The sequence below is a fragment of the Onychomys torridus genome, chromosome 3, assembly GCF_903995425.1.
Source record: "Onychomys torridus chromosome 3, mOncTor1.1, whole genome shotgun sequence".
In the NCBI taxonomy this organism is placed as follows: Eukaryota; Metazoa; Chordata; class Mammalia; order Rodentia; family Cricetidae; genus Onychomys; species Onychomys torridus.
In genome coordinates this window covers 153,881,058-153,902,702 of record NC_050445.1, presented here as the reverse complement: position 1 = coordinate 153,902,702, position 21,645 = coordinate 153,881,058, and the positions used below count along the sequence as shown (strand labels likewise).

Here is a 21,645-nt window from a genome sequence, read left to right as displayed (position 1 = left end):
CACATACACACCACTTTTACCTTTGGTAGAGCAGGAATGGTACAGAACACCACAGTTTTTTGGTGACAATGCTCTCTGTCATCACCTTAATTCACCTACACTTTTGCCACATGTGCAAAAATCATTCGTGCATTAGGTTAGCTGACTAGTACATGACCCAGAAAGTGCTGCTACAATGTAAATTTTTGGAAAATAAAGAAAACAGCATAATTCATCAGTGTTTATATGTAGGCAGAGGGTGTGGGGTGGGGCATCTGCCCTCTTCCTTCTGAGACCTCATTTCAAGTTTAAAGTGCTCTGCTCTACTACTTCAAATGTTGTTGCTTTTCTCGGTATTTGTGAAGATTTATTTTGTATGCCTGTGAGAGTATATTCATCACATGTGTGTAGGCTCCAGCAAAACCTAGAAGATGCTGTCAGGTCTCCTGGAATTGAATTACAGCAGTTGTGAGCTGCCATGTGGGTGCTAAATCCTGGGTCCTCTGCAAGAGCACTAAATGCTCTTAATGGATGAGCCATCTCTCAGTCCCCTATATTTATTTATTCATTCATTCATTCTTATGTTTATTTTTGACACAAAGTTTTATGTGGCCCAGGCTGACTTAAACTCACTGTGTAGCCAAGGCTGCTTTGGATTCTGTATTCTCTACTTCGCAAGTGTGGGATTATAGGTGTATGACACCACACTTCAAATATATTTTCAGCAAAACAGATACACTGTAGTTATCATCTCTTCTTTGGTAGATCATCTACTTCTGTCCCTGACATTTTCTTCTAACAACAACAACAACAACAACAACAACAACAACAACAACAACACACACACACACACACACACACACACACACAGAAAACCACAAACAAGCAAACAACAACAACAAAACCCAAAAAACAAGCCCCCCAGCACTTTGATGATGCTAATGGTTCACTAGTCATCTAATGCCTATGAAAAGGGAACAGTGCTGAAAACAGTTATTTGTGAATTGAGCCAGAATTAACATTCCTATTTGTGTCCTTATAATTGACTTGATTTACAAGTATGTGAGTCATTTTGAAATGTTTCTTCTTACATTTCTAGATGTAATCTCCCTCCTTTGTCAAGTGACTACACCAGGGATGTTGGATCCAAAACTCAGTTGGTGACAGCTAATCCCAGCATAATTCGACAGAGGTAAGACTTCATGGTTTCTCTTTGTGGGGACTCAAGAGGAAGGTTTGTGAAGTCATCAGCATCTCAAAGGGAGTGGGCATCATTCAGCCTGGGAAACAAAGGGGGAAGCCATCTGGGCAGGCAGGAAGGAAGGCGAGGGAATCTTAAATAAACTAGGCAGTATTATGGGAGTCCTCAGTATTTCATGGTCCCTCCTCCAGGGGTTTGGCTCTCTCCATTAGAGATAGTGTAAATGACAGGGGGATCGATTGTTTTGCTCAGAGCCCAGCACAGCATCCTGCCCACTCATTACTACTCATAGCCAGTGTGCTGGCTCTGGTCTAACTTTCCAGCCAGCAACTGTGAACTGATTTATTAAACCAAAGACAAAGAAAAGACCAATTTGCCACATGCACACATCAAGACTGTTGGTTAAGGCGTCACCACTGGTGGCTGGCCAGTGCTTGTGGCTGGCCGCTGGCAGAGAGTGCTGGACAGAAGAGTCAGTGCAACATAGTTACCTTTTAGAGTTTTATTGGGGGAGAGAGAGAGAGAGAGAGAGAGAGAGAGAGAGAGAGAGAGAGAGAAACACACAGAGAGAAACAGAGAGACAGAGAGAAGAGAGCAGAAAGAGAAAAGGGAGACACACAGAGGGCCCGCCCACTTTTTAGGCTGGGCCGCCGTCCCAGGCTGATGACGTAATTAAGGACAGAATCCTTACATCCCAGACTTTCACTTATTATTAAAAAAAAAAAAAAGCAGGTAGATGGGAATAGGTGCATCGTTCCTCTCAAAAACTGCTTCCAGCTGATTTTTGGACGTTGGTTGGCTCTTAGGGGAATGGAGAAAGGGAGTCTTCCAAGGTAGACAGGCATTGTGGGATGCTGTCTGTCATCTGTTTGCTCTGAAGACATGTATCCCTTATGGCTGTGATTGGGAACTTTCTGTTTGACAAGATGCTGGTGACATAGAAAAGCTTAGACAGAAAACAATCATTATTATTTTATGTTGGTAGATCTAGCCTGTCCAGATGGATTTTGAAACATGTTAAGCTTTATCAGAGACAGATTATTTTAAAGCATCTCATAGTAATAAATGTTCACATTAAAGTCTTTTTGTAGTGCCCAGACACTTTTGGATCTGGGGGTGTAAATACCTTTTAGCTCTTACAGTTTCTTACTTGATGATCTTTGGACTCCAGCTCTGTGGTGGTCCTGTACCATTAGCTGAACAGTGAGTTAGAACAGGGAACTGGGAAGAGAAAAGCTTATGGTACATGAGAATTTATTTTTTTGGAATTAGGGACAAGGCAAAGATCATGGCCCTGTCTGTATGCACATGAGAAACACAGGCGGTAACTTTAAAGTGAGACAATGAGCTCTTATCTTAGTTGGAAATCTTTTTTTTTTTTTTTTTATTAAGTAACTCTGAAAGTGCAATTAAATCTGGTGAGGTAAGTAAGTCTGTCCTCTAATACCTGACAATAGAAAGAAGAAGTGACATCCTAAAACCCCCAGAAGTGAGTCAGTGGCTCTGTGTCCAAAAGGAAAGAAACGGATCATTTCTCTGCTGCGTTCTGGGTTCCCTGCCATGTCTGTAGCCAAGCCTAGGTTTGCTGGAGGTCTTAGCTTGATGTACCCATGCATCTTGGTGCCTTGGGGCAGTCAGCTGGCTGTTTGTCTTTCTAGGCAGCACTTTTAACAAGGCTGTTGATGACCTGGCAGGGCATTCACTAGCCTTTGGCCTTTTTTCACTTAAACAGGGACCCAACAGCTTTCAGGAGTCAGCAAGTGCCAGCACTTGGCAGTTTTGTTTTTGGGCTTTTATCTCTTCCCTAGCACACCTTAAATGCCACAGATGACTCTTTTGCCTGTGGGGTCAGGAGCCTTGCTCTCCAGATGCTTCAGTTTTAGTCAGGGAGGTCTAGGGAACAAGAGACAGATTTTACTCTGTGTCCTGAATTTTTTTTTGTTCTGATGATTGGTGGCTTAAGGACAGCTTTTGGAAGATCTGCCAGTAGGCAGACTGTAAACCGATCCTTTTGGAAGACTTCTCTGAGGCTATAAGCTGATTTTTTGGCTTAGGAGCCATCCTGACTACTGTAAACTTATTTGTATGGATCTTAGCCGCTTTCAGACCTGTCTGTGTTTCTTAAGGCAGTTGAAAATGAGTGGGTGGAGTTAAGGTGAGTTAGGGTGAGAGTCTTAAAAGCCACCCAAACCCACCTATTTGAGTCCTCCTATTTGAGTCCGCCTAGTTGAGCCCGCCTACTGCCGGCAGAAGTCAGACAGAAAAGGTTGCATGTGGCAGACGCAGAAGTAGAGAGGGAGAAGGGTTTAGAGCTTTAGCAGAAAGATTGGATATAAAGTAACTCTTATTTGCCCATTCTCTGGCAGAAGTTCCCGTGACACTGTTATGCGGCCAGGTTTAACGATACCTGCCCCTTTGTTCTATGGCTTTTGTCCATTTGCTAGCAGAAATTCCTGCAACACTGTTAAGTGGCCAGATTTATCGGTACTCACCCCATCCACCAATGTAAGTGGGTGGTATCTGCCCCTTTGTCTCATGCCTGCAGCTGAGAGAAAAATAAAAAATTAAAACAACAAACCAGGATCAGACTTCAATCTTGGGCATCCCCAAAGAGTGGAGAGAGATCTAAGAATCAGCACAAGTCACTGTTCCTCTTCATCCAGGGAATGTGAGGGCTGCAGATGCGATATAGTTGGTCCTCCCTGTAGAACGAGACAACATTTACCTCCTCCAGGAGTGAAAATGTGCCTGCCATTGCCAGAACAACCTGAGGACAACCCCCAGGGTGTCCCTCGCAAAGAATATAGCTCAGACTACAGCCACAAGAACAGCAGACTCACTGTGGTGAAGAATCATGATGGTATCAATAGTGGTAGCTGTATAGGGGTCCAGTGGAGGCAAGGTCTCAAGGTCTTGCAGTCTCGCTGGACAGGGGAGGAGGTGGCAATCGGCAGCAGTCAGCAGGTCCTTGGTTGGTGTATCTGACTCTGAACAGCACCAAATGTTGGTTAAGGTGGCGCTACTGGTGGCTGGCCAGCGTGGCTGGCTGCTGGTGGAGAGTGCTGGACAGAAGAGTCAGTGCAACATAGTTACCTTTTAGAGCTTTATTGGAAGAGAGAGAGAGAGAGAGAGAGAGAGAGAGAGAGAGAGAGAGAGAGAGAGGCTGATGATGTAATTAAGGACAGAATCCTTACAAAGATAGCAATGTTTTCAGAATGTACAAGAGCATGTGGTTATATTAGACTGACTATGCTGTATCAGACTTTGGAGGGCACATAAAAAACGTCTTAGTATCAATTCCAGAATGCTTGACAACCACTATGGGAGCATTTGGGGGCCAGTCTCTCATTGATGAAGCCCACTGGTGAATTAAGACTGTTTGGAAAGAAAGAGAGAGTACAGGACACACCTGTGAGTCTGACCCACTGGATTTCAAACTTGTTTTTTCAAGTATCCTTCAAAATAATTTTAAAAATACCATCATTTTCTTCATTGCTATCAGGTTATCTAGCATTTTTGACAGGAGTTAAATTGTAGATTTTCAGTTCCTTATGTGTTACTTATGCTTTATGTGCACATTGTCAAATCTCAGTGTTTTTTGGTGTGACCTGTCCTGATGTGAAAGCCCAGGTTCTCAGTCAGATTAGATTAAGTTAACTTCTGGCACAAAGATGGCCTTTTATATTCAAGTAAGTGTTACAGTGTCACTGGATAGAATCCTCTCCCTGACACCTAATTATTCAACATAAATAAGGTATAGGGACCTGTCAGGAGTCTGTCCCTAACAAAATAAAGCACAACACATTTTGGTATCTTCTAGAGATATTCTTGCCACACCCCAACCCAGAAGATTCCTCTGTTATGAATGGGGTCTTTTGTGGCGTGGAGGTTTTTTGCAATACCAGACCTCACTCATCAACAAATACTTTCTTTCTGTTTCTTCTCTACCTTTCTCATGTGTGTGTGTGTATATATATAATATATATACACACATAGAGGCCAGAGGTGGACATTGTGTGCATTTCTCAATTACTTTTCCATCTTATTTTTGAAACAATAGTTTTCTGAAACAAATATTTTCTTATTGTCTAACTAAATTTAGAGCTTGCTAATTAATTGGGTTGACTGGCTGACCAGCAAAGTCACAGTATCCTCACACCTTTGTCTTCCAAGTGCTGGAGTTACAGGTCCCCACTGCTACATCTGGCTTTTATGTGGTGCTGAGGATCTGAACTCAGGTCCTTATGCTTGGGAGCAAGTGCTTTATAAGTAAGCCATTTTCCCTGCTTCCTAGCAAACATTTTAAGTATGTACTTTTCAAAAATATACTATGACTTTTAAGGAAAGTAACTTGGGCTTAAAAAGATCAAAGCAGTGTCTCTCTAAAGTTTATGACTTGTGTTATAGTTGGTGTTCCTAAAACTTCTGTCCCTTCTGCTGATTTCTTTTTTCTCTTCTCTTCAAACTCAACAGTGTTCACTATTAGCACCAAGGGTTAGCCATTCAGTTTGATATCTGCAGTGTAGCAGGATATTAGAAAGCAGGACCTAAAACTAGACTTGAGCATAGTAGAGGTGAGAAAGAAATGCCCCGTGGAGGCTATGAATGCACAGTGCTTATATGAGAGGCAGTGTTACACAGTGGTAAATAGCATGAGTGTCATGAGTTGGGTATGTAGCTCAGTGGAAGAGTGCTTGCCTACCACATACAATGCCTGGTTTCAATCTCCAGCAGCTCCAATAGAACTATTTCTGAGTTTAATATTTCCACGCTTACTAGTTCTGTAATTGAAGTTATTTAACATCCTTTCTGTTAATTGGGATTAAAATTATTCATCTCAGGACTATTGAAAAAATGAGGTAATGTGACAGAATAATGAAGCCATGCTGACTGCTGTCCCAAATTGATCCTCTAGAGAACCTCCTGTTGTAATACATTCCAATCTTAAACATGCTTAAACACACAGGAAGTTCAAGGACATCTACATGCTTCCCCTAGCCTCCCCAAACCCAAATACAGAGCAGAAAGTCGGATCCTAAAACCTGTAAAGGTCACACACTGAAGCTTGGAACAGGAGGCCAGGCCTTAGACTCAAAGTGCCCTGTGTTGAACCTGAGAAGTGGGTTCATGTGGCTGAATGTCAGGAGTAGCCATCAGTGTCCAATAGAAGCTAATGTAAATTCACCCAGAGAAATGCTCTCAGAGGTCTCATTTTGTTCAAACAAGTGCGGTCTCATAAGCAAGCCCTTCAGTACACTCTAGTCATTGATAATGATCATCTTCAGAGACAAAAGGAAAACAAAAAAATCACTAGTATAAGTTCCTGAGAACTTACTAAAATTGTCAGATATGCCAAGTTACAAAATATGAAATCATTGTAGCAAAACATGATATGTCAATTAAGAGTTAAAAACAAGTAGAAACAAATAGTTTTGTTTTTTTTTTAAATGCACGGAATAATTGCTGAAGTGGATTGACATCAGATTTGACACAACTGAAGAGAGAATTGGTTAACTGGGAAGAAAAGTGAGGATTTTCCCGATACGAAAGTAAATCTGAAAGTACAGCTGTGGGACTGCACAATAGACACAAATATTTAGACGATTTAATAATTAGCAAATAGTGTCACCTGTGAGCGCTGGAAAGTGGCTGGAGAGATTTCCCCTAAGGGTTTATAGCTGGTTCCACAGATAAGCCACGACTGGAAGAGAGATGACTCCAGGCGGTAAAATGGTGAACTTGCATTTGAATTAATCAGTTTTCTTGTCAAACATAAAATGCTTGAAAGAAGCAACTTAAGGTAAGAAGGATTTATTTGGTTTATGATTTGAGAAGGCACAGTCAATCCTGGTAAGAAAGCATGGTGGTAAGATGGCAGCGTAATATCATGGCAGCAGGAACAGATTATGGATGATGCAGCTGGAGCTGAGGCAGCTGGCGACTTTGTGTGGGTGAATCAGGAAGCAGAGGGCTAGGAAATGGGGCTGCCTTATCTATCTCAAAGCCTGTCCCAAGCAACCCACTTCCTCAGTGAGACCTCCTGAAGATGTCACAACTTCCACATGTCTTAGGGTTCCTACTGCTGTGAAGAGACACTACGACCACAGCAACTCTTATAAAGAAAACATTTAATTGAATAATTTACAGTTCAGAGATTTAGTCCATTATCCTCATGGTAGGACAAGTGCAGGCAGACATGGTGCTGGAGAGGTAGCTGAGGAGTTCTGCATCTTATAAAGGCAACAGGAAGTGAACTAAGGCACTGAGTGTGACTTGAGCATATATGAGACCTCAGAGCCCACCCTCACAGTGACACATATACTCCAATAAGGCCATACCTACTATAACAAAGTCACACCTCCTAATAGTGCCACTCCCTATGATCTTATGGGGAGGCTAATTATATTTAAATTACCACATTTCACTCCCTGGCTCCCATAAACTTGTAACAATATCATTATGCAAAAATGCATTCAGTCCAACTTCCAAAGTCCCCATAGTCTATCACATTCTCAACAATGTTTTAAAGTCCAAAGTTCAAAGTCTCTTCTGAGATTTGTCCAATCTCTTAACTGTAATCCCTTATAAAATCAAGATAAAAAACCAGATCATATACTTCCAACATATAATGGCAAGAGTTTACATTACTGATCCAGAATGTAGGGAAGGGAGCATATCAAGGCAATACTGGACCAAAGCAAGACCAGCTGGGAAAACTCCAAACTCTATATCTCCATGTCTGATGTCAAAACACTCTATAGCTCTCCAATTCCTTTCAGATTTGTTGACTATAACACACTATTTTTCTCTTGAGCTGGTTCCACTCTCCATTAGCAGATCTCTTCAGCAGGTCTTCCATGGTTCTAGCATCTCTAACGTCTTTGGGTCTCCAAGGCAATCTAGGCTTCACCTTCACAGCTTCACACAATGGCTTCTCTAGGCCTCCATTGGGGACACACCTGACATATGCCTGGCCTCAGTGGCTTTCCTTAGTCACGAAGGGAAATTCCATAATGCCTTTCTTCTATCCTTGACTCTGAAGCCAGAACCATGTGGCTACCAAGTTCTGTGCTTGTTGGGGTTGGAATATGACCCCCTAGTTCAATTACATCTCCATCAGCTTTCTGTTTTCCAGTTTCCCTTCACTTCCTGAACTTGGGTATTCTGGAATTTGCTCTGTAGAACAGGCTAGCCTCAAACTCAGAGAGCTGCCAGCCTCTGCCTTCCCAGTGCTGAGATTAAAGGCATGCACCACCACACCCAGCTCTAAACTTTTCTTTAATTTCTTTTCAAAAGTTGGAAACTTCCCTGGGTGGGATCTTGCCCTGTGTAGTTAGAGTTTTCCTGCCTGGCCCAGTCAGGACAAATCTCTCTTACCCGCCAGTCCTACAGTCGCTCAGACCCAACCAAGAAAGCACACAGAAACTTACATTGTTTACAAACTGTATGGCTGTGGCAGGCTTCTTGTTATCTACTTTTTCTATCTTAAATTAACCCATTTCTGTTAGTCTATACTTTGCCACATGGCTTGTGGCTTACCAGTGTCTTTACATGTCGCTTCTCATGGCAGCAGCTGGAGGTGTCTCTCTCCAGTCTTCTACTTCCCAGAATTCTCTACTCTCTTGTCCCGCCTATACTTCCTGCCTGGCCACTGGCCAATCAGAACTTTATTTACACAGAGCGATATCCACAGCACTTCCCCTTTTCTTTTTTTTTTAAAGGAAGGTTTTAACTTTTACATAGTACAATTACATATAACAAAACAATTATCAAGCAAGAATTATAGTTACAATATTAAAGAAGATATCCTATCTATCTTATATTTGTGAGTCTAAGGTTTTATATCTAACTTATCTTTTATCATAACTGAGGAAATTATAACTATCTAGTCTTCAACCACATCAAAGACCTCAGAAGGATATAATATTACCTGAGAACCGGGAGAAGGATGCAAGCAACTTTCGGGAGTCTTGCAGGGTAGGCAGAGACAGCTGGCAGCCTGGACAGTCACCTAATGTTCCTTTGTAAAGTTGGGGCATTTGTCTTCAGCCCACAGGGCTAGAGTCTCTTGGTCACTTTTCTCAGTGTCCTGTAGAATGTCTGGCAGTTTCCTCTGCGAAGCAGGAACCTGAAGGACCATTTTGTCAAGCAAAGTTCAGTGGTCACCTTTCTATAGGTCCTGCACATACAGTCAATCAAGCAGTCCAGGCAAGAACAGTTTCTTGCCAAAATGTCTATTTTTGACAAGGTGAAGATAAGATATGAAGTGTCTTCAATGCCCATTGTTGTCTCTGAAGTAAATCGGTGTTGCCAGGAGCAGACATGTCTCACTGTCCAGAAAGTCTAAATTTTAAAAATATTTTAAATGCCATATTCTGAAGGTCTTTGAAGTATTTGAAGATTACCTATCTATCTGAAATATCTCTATGTATACCTAGAAGACTTAACTAACATGGCTATGAGTATGATTATCACAGATGATTAATTATTAATCTATTTTTAATTATCCATTACAATTTTAAATGAGCTATACAAACACAATACCTTAAACACGAGTAGAAATATATACATAGTATAACAAAATTAACTTTAAGTTTGTATCAATAGACTAAAATCTATACCAATGTAAAACATTTTAAACAAGTTGTTGCTCTTTAGAAGTAAGTTCCTTAATCTACCCTTTCATCCTATTATATCTATATCCTATCCCCTTTTCTTCTTTAGAAAGAGATCTCATTTATAATCAACCCAATTAAAATAAAATATTGGTTTTTCTCTGTCCCACACCAGAGGGCTCTTCTGATTTGGGACACAAGAAGCTCTTAACCTTTTCTTTTAGCAATATGTCTGGGTTTAGAGAAGGAGTGAGCCAATTCCATCTCCAAAGCCAGCTTGATAATTTTGGGAATGTGGGCGTAGTTTTTCTTACTACTTCCTGCTGGAGGGGGGCGCTGTATCTTATGGGACACAAAGAAAATTTTAGGATTATGAAGTAGTCCATTAGGGTGAACCTCTGAGCCAGTTGCCTTGAAACCATTCTGGATGTCGGATCATCTGGACCATGGTGTCATTGGAGACCTTTCAGGTGGTCTTGGCTGATCAAACCTGATGTATCTTAATCTGGAACAAATCCATAGCCTCTGGCTTTCTGTGGAAACAAAAGCAGAGACTCCTTTCCAAAGCAACATATCCTTATATCCAAATTTTGAAGTCAAGGTACCTTTAAAATTTACATATGTGTTTAACTCAACAGCTTTTATGATCAAATCTTTTTCTGTAGTTAAAAGTCCCAAAGACAAGACAAACCAGATTCTCTGTGTAATATCCATCTTTGTAAGACTGAAACGCTGCTGTGGCTGCTAACTCCGCCCACCTCTGCTTCCCAACATGGCGGCGGTACAGTTTACCGCCAGCTCTGGGTCTGGAGCCATGTGTACCATCAGCTATCAGAAGCAGTTCTATCAAAGCAGTGCATAGCCCAGAAACTTTTTTTTTTTCTTTTAAACTAGCAAAGGCTAAATCCACCACGCAGCAGAGTAAAGTGCTGCTTGTAGATTCCTCATTCCCGCCACAGTACAGGTCAGACGCACACGCCAGGAACCCGCCAGAGTAGCGCAAACCAGCAGGCTGCCGCTAACTTGAGAGAGACAACTAGGAAGCTGTTTTTAGCTCCGTTTAGAATCTTTTTTTCAGGTTTTAGGTGGAAACTCTTGCCAATACGTTGGCGCCATTTGTAGTTAGAGTTTTCCTGCCTGGCCCAGTCTGGACAAATCTCTCTTACCCGCCAGTCCTACAGTCGCTCAGACCCAACCAAGAAAGCACACAGAAACTTACATTGTTTACAAACTGTATGGCTGTGGCAGGCTTCTTGTTATCTACTTTTTCTATCTTAAATTAACCCATTTCTGTTAGTCTATACTTTGCCACATGGCTTGTGGCTTACCAGTGTCTTTACATGTCGCTTCTCATGGCAGCAGCTGGAGGTGTCTCTCTCCAGTCTTCTACTTCCCAGAATTCTCTACTCTCTTGTCCCGCCTATACTTCCTGCCTGGCCACTGGCCAATCAGAACTTTATTTACACAGAGCGATATCCACAGCAGCCCTGAGGTCACCATTTCCTTTATTCTACTTCTTAATCTGTACATCTCCTTGAACACAGGTCTTAGCTCCATTCCACTTCCTGGTTCTCTTTTTACCTCAAATGTTCTACATCATATACATTTTTTTCTTGCTCAGCTTACTCCATTTTATTGTAAATCTTCATTAGAGTTACCATTAATAACCACAGGTCAGAGTCTATACCAGGTTGTTTTGAGACTTTCTTTGCCAACAGAATTAATCTAAAACTCTTCACTTTAGCCTCAAGCAGATTCTTTAGATAAGGGCAAAAGGCAGGCACAAAAATGCACCAAAACGCACAAGAATAATCTCTAGGCCACATCTTAATATTCTTCTTCTCTGAAACCTCTTGAGCCAGGCCCCCACATTCAAATCCCCTTCAGCAACACTGTCTTCTGTGTTTCTACTAGGATGGCCCATTAAGCAGCACTTAAAGCATTCAATTGCTTTTCTAATCCACAGTCCTAAGGTACATATTCCTTTAAACAAGATCATGGTCAGGCCTAGCACAACAATACCACAGTCCCTGGTACCAACTTCTGCCTTAGTTAGGATTTCTATTGCTATGAAGAGACACCATGGCCATGGCAACAAGGAAAGCATTTAATTGGAAGGCTTACAGTCCAGAGGTTCAGTCCATTATCATCATTGTGGGACATAGTAGCATGCAGGCAGACATGGTGCTGGAGGTAGCTGAGAGTTCTACATCTTGTTCAGGCAACAGGAAGTAAACTGAGGCACCGGGTGTGACTTGAGCATATATGAGACCTCAAAGTCCACCCCAGCAGTGACACATTTACTTCAATAAGGCCATACCTACTCCAATAAGACTACACTTCCTAATAACACCACTCCCTATGAGCTTATGGAGGCTAACCCCATTCTAACTACCACAGACATGATCACTGGCTGAGGACCAAGTGTTAAAACACATGAACCTAATGGGAAACATTCCACATTCTAGCCATAACACTATTTAAAAGGAAAGGTTTGCTTAGGACTGTCTGACCCATGTTTTAATGTGGTAGTTGGAATGAGATATCCCCATTGATATGAATTCACAACATGCTCCCACAGTTGGGCTTGCCCAGTGGACCTAGACACTTCCACCTAGCCATTTCTGGGTCAAAATGTCTCACATGACCAGGACCCTGTGGCTTTGCATGGTTGTGTAAAGCGCAGCACAACCATGTGATCTACGCGCATGCATGGAGTAGCCACATGAGACTGTGTGTGCAGGCGCAGCCCAGCCTTTATAAACCGGCACCACATTCCCCAGCCGCTCTCTATTTATTCATGTGTCTTTCCGCAAGCCTGTTCACATCTCTCTCTCTGTCTCTCTCTCTCTCTTATCTTAATAAAACTCTTGTTAGTGGATTCTGTTGTGTTTTGTGACATTTCTTCGCAAAGTAAGTGCACTGCCAAATAACTAACACCCATAGTCTCGGGCATTTAAATATTTGGTCCATAATTGGTGTCACTGTGTGGGGAAGCTTGGGTGTCAGCATGTTGGAAGAGGTATGCCACTGGAGAAGGGCTTTGAGAGTTTGAAATCGAATGGCATTTTAAATTATGTTTTGCTTTCCTTTCATGTTTAAGATGTGAGCTTTCAACTTCCAGCTCTACACACCACGCCCCCACTCTGCCACTGTAGACTTCTAGCCTTCCGGAACTCTAAATAAGCATTCTTCTTTAAGTTGTCTGGTCATGATTTGTCCCAGCAATAGAAAAGTAGCTGATACAAATAGTCCCAGAATATAGGGAAGGGTGAAGAATCCACACTTGATAAACATTAACAATACAGAAGTAAGAGTGGCGTGAGCCACAGTCAAGGCACAGCATGACTACCTTAACATGATGAACCAGCAGGAAAGAGATGGCAGGTCTCCACAGGTTACTATAGGGAAGCTTTTTATTAACATATAATTGACAAGACCTTCTATTTCCAGTTGGCTTGGAGCTGTTTATTACAGAAGCATTCCACCACTAAATAACTGCTTACAGAGGTAGCTTCCAACTAAACCCTCTCCCTGTCCCGCCTGGATAAACAGTGATTACGTCTGTCTAAGATAAATTGTTATGGCTGTCTATCAGCATCTCTGCTCATTTTGTTGCTCATCTTTCTACATCAATACATTCTGCATTTTGACTGCAAAGCTTTTTCTAAAGTGTGGAAATGACTTTTCTTCACAGGAGGCTGTGTCACTGTCTAGGTTCAGCCACTCCCCAGGTCTGCCCACCCCACGGCAGGTGACCTCTACTTTCCCTAGTAGGCCACACTGGCCTTTGTGAGCCACATTCTTGGCTTGGTCCCTATTTTGGGATAATGTCTGTCCTTCTTTGCTCCCAGCACCTTTCCCTAGTTATGCCTAACAATCTGAAGGGAGAGTAGCCGGAGAGCTCCTCCATGTGCCACTAAGAACTAACAGGTAGTCTTATAGCACTCTTCATGTTGGTTCCTACCCCATTTTTAAAGGGCTATACCACATCTTTTACTCTAACACTCCCTTCTCAATCACTTCCTCCCAGCTAGTAATATCCATCTCTGTCACTGAGAAGATAGAAATGAAAAGAAGCCATCCGTATTAACAGCTTCACATCAGACCTGTCCCTGTGCCACCATGCTCCCATAGTCACTGTGGGTCTGATGTTCTAGTCCTTTCCACCTGGGGTGTATGCTTGTCCCATCTCTGCTTTCCTTTGTTTTGTGAATGCCCTTGTCTCTCTCACAACTTCTCAGACCTTCCCTAGGTGCTCAGATAGCTTCAGTGATGCCCAGGGGTACCAGAAAGCATCCTTTTTAAGGAATGGGTCCAAAAACATGCACAGTTTATTCTCTAGTACAAGACTAATCATTCTGGAACCTTCTTTCCCTACTGTCCTACAGATTAATGTTGCGCTTTACCTGAATGAGGTCTCTGAATTCCTATCATTTGAATCATGTTTTTCTTGGGAAAGGTTTTTTTAAAATATTGTTTTGTATTTTTGAGTACGTATTCCCCAAGCATTTCCTCAGGGAAAGTAAAAGAAAGCAAAAGTCCCTAGACCCTTTGTGTCTGGCATCGCCAGTACCATGCTTTTGTATGCTATGAGTGTTCTTGTTGAGATTATAGTTCTGAACATGCTTTTAAACATTTTGTTTTTAATTATGTGTCTCTGTGGATGTGCATCTAAGTGCATTGCCCTTGGAGGCCAGAAGAGGGCATAAAATCCCCTGAAATTTGTAGCTGAAATTTGTGAGCTAACCCCATCATGGGTGCTGGTAACTGAACTTGGGCCTTCTGCAAGGTCAGCAAATGCTCTTACAGGCCTCAGCCATCTTTCTGGGCCCAGAATTCCATTCTTTTGTAAATCCTTTCAGCCTTTTGAAGAAATTCACTGAGTGTTTTCTAGTTTCAGTGTTTTGGGGAAATGAAATGACATTCTGTGTCCTGATCTCTTTTTATGTGACCTGATCTTTTACTGCCCCCTGCATTCCAATCTGGTTCTGTTCTGCTCTGTCCTGGACATTTTTGGTTTTGGTTTTTGAGGCAATCTCAATCTTACTCAGGCTGGCCTTAAACTCCTGCCAGTCCTCCTGGCTCAGCCTCTCGGTAGGATTACAGAATATGAGCCATCACACCCATCCATTCTCTATATTTTGAAATTTCTTGATTATTGTGTTTTGGCCTGATTTCTCTCATTGTCTGGCATTAAGTGGGCCTTTTCAATCTTCAAGCTTATGTTTTCCACTTTGGAAGTTTCTGGAATTTCTTCCTCAATCACAGTGATATTGTCACAGTAAATTGACAGTTCCCATCTTATTTGACCTGTCAGTATTTCGGATATGATTGGTACCTTTCCTTAAATCAGCATTCTCTTTTGAGTCTCCTATCTTAGCTGCCACTACTTGGCTAGTTTCTTTTTTTACCCATAAGCTCATTATTAGAATCTAAAGAAAAGCCAGGAACACTCTTCCTTATAACAGCCCCACCCTCACTGTGACAGACATCCTGATTTCCAGTGTACTCCTTGGTTGCACGAGCCCTCCTCTGGCGACGCCTGTGTTTTAGACATACCTCTCCTCAAGATGATAACCAGCCCTCACATAAGCCAGTCCTTGTGGATGCATTCTCATGGTTGGTGAGGGATCATGTTTTATTCCTGTGTTCTTGTATTTTAACCAGAGTTACCCATTGAAAACTTAGTGTTTCATAAAATGGAGTAATTCTCTATGTGGAGGAGTTGCTGACACCTTGACTAGGGTGGGAGCAAAGGGCTGAGGCCTGGGGAAAAAAATTTTTGCAGAAGATTGGAAAGGAATCCTTAGTGGTCTTTGTCCCATGTCACTTTGACAGCAAGCTCTTCCCAGATGCTACTAAGATTAACGATGGCTTTTGGGAACTAATGGGAAATAGATCCAACTCTCCTGTGCCACAGAGGGCAGAGGGCAAAGGGCAGAAGTCACAGGTCTGCTGGTGGCCTCAGATCGGAAGCTCTTGCAAGCTTGTCCCGCCCCCCCCCCCCCACCATTTCTCTTTTTCCCTTGAGTTACATCTCATGCCATAAATTCTGTGAAACAAAGAGGCTTGTATCTCAAATATGTGTTGGATAATAACTTGTGTCTGATATCATTGAATACCCCTGGGGCACAGGCTTCATAATACAGATTCTTATTAGATGGCAATGTTTTCTGATGAAAGCATTTGTGCTGTGTAAGAGTTTCTGGTTCTATTTCTGGCTACTAAGAGGTTATTATTAAATAAATATTTGGTGGTAGAGACTCCATGATTTGGAAGGTGGAAACCGGTATCTGTTCATCCTCATGACTCGACTTCTACTATTTTTGTGTTTTTGAAATCAGTTTTTCCAGAGGCTCACCATTCTTATCTATCTTCCTGGTTTCCTTTGTTGATTTCTCCCTTTATCTGTTACCTTTATGTTGATGTTCACCAGTGTTGCTTTTGAGACTCTCCCTCCCTCCCTAACTCCCTCCCTCTCTCCCTCTCTATAGCTCTACTTATCTTCTGTCAAGGTTAATTTTGAGTATCAACTTGATTGGATCAAGAAATGCTTATCACCAGCGAGGTACACTTTTGAGTGTGTCTGTGAGGGTCTGGGTTCTATGTCAGAGAGGGTAAACTGAGGAGAGAAGGTCATCTGTAAATGTGGCCACACCATCTCATGAGCTAGAGTCCCAAACTGAATAAAAAGAGAAGAAGAGAAAGCCAGCTGTAGGTCCACCCAGATGTGAGCAAGCAGCCTCCTGCTGCCACAGCTGGGGGCCATTGCCAAATCCCAAGATAAAACAAATCTTTCCTCCCCTAACTTTCTTTCTGTTGAGGATTTAATCCTAGAGAGGTCACCTTCCCTTGGAGAACTCAGCCAGGGCCTTCAACTTTGGCCACAACCACCACTAGTATAGCTCTGTCCCAGACCTCAGGTACCACCTGTTCTCCAGACAGCTGTATATCTAGATCCATTCAGAAGTCCTACAGACATCCGATGTCTCATGATGCATCAGTTATCATTCCCATCAACCCTCTTTTGCTCTGTGATGCCTTAGGTCATTCTTTAAAAAAATGTATTCTTGGAGAATTTCATACGTATATGCAATGTATTTTGGTCATATCCATCTCTCACACCCTGTCAACCTGTTCTGCACCCACTCCACACTAGTGCTACTCATATGTACATGATATAGGACTCTCCACTAGAGCATGGGCCACACCCCTAAAGAAAACTGGTCTCCATTCCCCAGTAACCAGCAACTGGCATGGCTCCTCAGCTAGGGGTGGGACCACACGATCCCCTCCCCCAATTCATGCTGGAATGTTGACTGATTGACCTGCTACAGCTCTTGTGCAGACAATCACAGCTGCTGTGAGTTCTTGCTGCCACAGCCCTGTTGTGCACCCTCCTGAACCTCTGGCCCTTACCACCCATCTGCCCCTTCTTCCTCATCGAGCCTGTGGGTAAGGAGTGTTTCACTCCTTTTTGTACTACTATCTCATATGGTGTAGTTACCATCCATAGATGCTCAGTACAGAGCCTCTCAGTATGACTTCCGTATTAGCTGCAAACTGTACTGACATTATTTCCATAGTCTTTGTTCTGGCTCTGATAGTCCCTGTACAACAACTCCAATAATAGTATCCTAATATCTTCCATAAGTCCTTTAAAAAATGTTCTCTTACAGTATACTTTTGTATTAAAATCCCAAATCAATATTTTTCACTAGCCCACCATATCGTCTACACGGAATTACAGCTCTGCATCCTATTCCATTTCCTCCTGTTTGTCTCCAACTCCAGCATCATTTGTCCATCTGATAGACCTGCTCATGGGAACCTCTGAGCACGCACACACCCTTTGTATGCCACACCTGTCTCCATATGTCACTGGCAAAGCTCAGCCTTCCAAAGATGTTGAGTCCTTTCCCTGCATCCTTTCATTTTCAGTGTCCAGTTGAATGTTGACACAGAGTCTGACTTCATCAAGTGCCAGGTGTTTATGTGCAGTTCTGGGGAGATACTCTTTTTCAGTGTTTTAGCTAAATCTTTGTAAATAGGCAGATTAAAACCCTGACAAGACAACTGAAAATAGGGACAAGAGAACCACCCTGCCCTGCTTAAGACTATGGGGAATTTCCACCAACTGCAAGGAGCTGCGGGATGGCTTGGAGTTATAACCCTATACAGAGCCTGTGTAACCAGAATAGCATGGAAATCTGGGAGAAGGTGGAAAGTGGTGGTGCGTCACCCCCACGCTCTGAGGGCAGAGAAACACAAAGGATCCCAAAGCCAAGTGTGTTGCTTTCCTAGCTGGCTGGTCCCACCATGGCTGTATCTCTTCTTATGGTATCTGCTTCCCAAGCTTGCTTCACAATGCACAGCTTTGCAGCAGACCAAGAGTGCACATGAGAGAGACAGCAGGGCTCTGAGGACAGTGTGGGGTGGGGAGAAGAAGACAGACAGGAACCTTTGGAACTGGGGATTTTCTGTCGTTGTGTGAACAACTCAATTCTGTGAATGATCCCTGAGTTATCAGACAACCTGCCCAATAGGGCAGAAGATCCCTTCAAAGTGTAGCCGAACCTAGAGGCGAATGTTTACCAGACACGATGCAGTCTCAGGACTCGGCACCACAGTGTTCTCTGTAAGTCTAGATCTCAGAAACAAAATGTAGAGATATCTAAATGATTGGCACCTGCAGCCCCAAGAATAATGTGCACACCATTCTGAAGCCAAATGTGGTTCAGAAATAAGGTGGTTTTTTTTCTTCTGAAATTCTATAACCCAAGGAAAAATGATTTAAATATAAATAGGAAAAGACATGAATAAAAGTGGTTTTCCAGAGAAACTAGAAGAAAAATTCAAAACATGGAAGTGGAGGGGCTCAGGAGCCCCACCTAAATGAAGTTGAGGAGCTTTTGACAGTTGATGGGTGCTAGGAAAGGAAGAGTCAGTTTCCTTTAGGAGTGTGGACCCTGGTAGGACAACCATGCTTCAGTAGTGGCCCCACACCCTTGCCTATATGGAGAGCAATAATTAGATTCAGAGAACTATCAAAAGAAAAAAAATAAAAGATAGGAAGCTGGGAGTCTAAGAGATGAGTAAGGGTTGGGTCCTGGAGCAGTTAGGGGGAAAAATGGGGAGGGGGTGAATATGATCAAAATACATTGTATGCATGTATGACAGTCTCAAAGAATTAGTAAAAATACCATGTTAAAATGGGAAACAAGCTGGGTGGTAGTGGCTCATGCTTTTAATCCCAGCAGTCAGGAGGCAGAGGCAGGCGGATCTCTGTGAGTGAGGTCAGTCTGGGCTACACAGTGAGCTTCAGGACAGTCAGGGCTACACAGAGAAACCCTGTCTCAAAAACAAACAAACAAACAAACAAACAAACACAACAAAACTCAAACAAACAAAATAGGAGGGGGGGCACAGGAAGTAAACTCCACAGTGAATGCTGCAGAGAGCAAGTACAGATCAAAAAGCAAAGTCCTTCATATTTCAACTTTAAGAATGTAGATGGAGAAAACAAACAACATACAGAGATGAATATGGTTCAAAATCACATAAAGCAAAAGAAGAGATTTATTCTCCAGGCTTAGGTTTTCCAAAGAAGAACCAAGAAATGGGGTTTGAGGGATGACTCTGAGGACAAAGTGTTTATAGTGCCAGTATGAGAACTGGTGTTCAGATCCCAGCACTCACATGAAAGACTGTGTGGTGTGGTGTATGCCCATCACCCTAGAGCTTGGGGAAGTAGAGATGGATAGATCCCTGGAACTTTCTGGTCAACCAGTCTAGCCAAATCCATGAGCCTCTGTGAGAGACCCTATCTCCAAAGTCAAGAACAAAACCCAAGAAAGAGGAGAGTTACCAGGAGCCATCCCCGGTGGTGGATGGGGTCTGTAGAGGATGTAAGGAGTCCTGGGGGGAATGAAGTGAGCCAGGCCATGGTGGTCGGGAGAATCTTACAGCCTGGCTGACTAGCAACCAGAGTGTTTATTTATACACTAAGCAGGGATACATTCATGTTGTTCCAAAACATAGATAATATCATTTTTGGTTTTGGACATGTGTTTTACTTCCTTTTGCTCATCTTTCAGCCATCATTAATCAACTAAGACAGAACAGAATTATCATTTCCAATCATTTTTCCTCAAGTTTTGACATCATTAACAAATAGAGTTATCATTCTTACTCATTAACCCAATAACACCATAACCCAATTTTTGAGAATCTAGAGGCATATGACAGCCTATGTTCAGGCTGGTTGCTTTGGTTATTTCAAGGACACTAGACCAAAACAAAATCTTCAACCACCCTGGGCATTTTGCCATGCCCCAAGCAGTGTATTATTAACTCTTAGTGGTCAGAGTGCCCAAGAAAAATCTTCAGGCCAAAGATGGCTGTAGTCATTATTCAAATTCTGACATAATACAACCAATGTTCACATTTATATCTTTGTAGAATTTGTCTATATGTCTAATCTGTTGTTCCTTGGTCATATGATGTTACAGTGCTTCTGCATGAGCTGACTTTTCTAAGAAAGGGAGATCCTGACACCTCATACTTTCATCATCTTTCCACTCCATACTTTGCTCATCAATATGTCTCTATGTAGGGCAGAATTGTATACCACGTAATTGTCTAAATGTACAGTGAAAAGAGGCTTATAATCTGAACTGTGGACAACTCCTCTAGCCCACCAAATCTTGTTGACCTTTTTTAGTTTACTTTGTTTTGAATATCTTGTTCCTGTGTAAGTACAGGGACAAATGTTTCATGAATGTCTCATAGCCTCATGAAGAGATCTCTGGCTTCTTTATGTGTCACAACCTCCAAGGCATAAGGAGGACCTTCAAATAGATAAGGATATCTCCCTAAAAGTGGGAGGGGTAATATGTTCAGGACTTTCGTAGGGGAGCTTAGAAGCATAAATGGTTCATAAGGAATTTTCCATCATTCCAATATCCTCAAACTGTACAAATATTAGAAGTGCCCCAAGTATGTAACAGGTGGAGATGAAAACCAAAGGTAGCATGGCAACCATCATGTGGATCAGCTCTGCTGGATCTTTGTCAAGCAGCTGTGATGGCTTTATGACTTCTGCCATTCCATTCAGATATGGCTGTGCCAGAGAGTAATAGAGGAAGATGAAAGACACCCAGTGTCAAACTGGCCTACACACACACACACACACACACACACACACACACACACACACACACACACACACACCAGAGGAAGAGGAAGCAACAGAAGCAAGAAAGAATTAGAAAACAAGCAATCATCAGACTTAACTTTTTTTGTGTGACATAAATGTCTTTTATTTTCTCTCTTTTTTCATTTTTCTTTATTAAGAAAATTTTCACTCATTCTACATGCCACCCTCAGATCCCACATCCTCCCTCCTTCCACCCACCATCCCTCCCTCCCAAGCCACCCCACATCCTCACATCCCCCAAATCAAGGTCTCCCATGAGGAGTCAGCACAGCCCAGCACACTGAGCCTAGGCAGGTCCAAACTCCTTCCCATTGCACCAAGGCTGTGCAAGGTGTCACATCACAGGCACCGGGTTCCAGAAGTCTGCCCACAGACCAGGGACAGATCCCAATCCCCCTGCCTGGGTGCCCCCCCAAACAGTTCAAGCCAAACAACCGTCTTCCATATCCAGAGGGCCTAGTCCAGTTCCATGGGGTCTCCACAGCAACCAGTCCACAGTTCATGGGCTTCCACCAGTGTGGCCGGTCATCTCTGCACATCCTCCCATCATGATCTCGATGTCCCTCGCCTGCAGTATCTCTCCTCTCTCTCATCAATTGGATTCCTGGAGCTCAGCCTGGTGCCTGGCC

General features: G+C 42.7%; 1 protein-coding gene across 3 annotated transcripts in view; it reads left to right on the top strand.

The window, feature by feature from the left end:
- The window catches only part of St8sia1 (ST8 alpha-N-acetyl-neuraminide alpha-2,8-sialyltransferase 1), a 138,885-nt gene that overhangs the window by 90,075 nt on the left and 27,165 nt on the right, over positions 1 to 21,645 (top strand). For all 3 annotated transcript variants that reach the window (XR_004944442.1, XM_036180284.1, XM_036180285.1), the window contains exon 4: positions 1,079 to 1,171. Coding sequence is in view for 2 of the 3 variants with exons in the window: in XM_036180284.1 (XP_036036177.1) it covers positions 1,079 to 1,171 (93 nt within the window). In the remaining variant the exon portion in view is untranslated. The remainder of the gene's footprint in view (positions 1 to 1,078; positions 1,172 to 21,645) is intronic.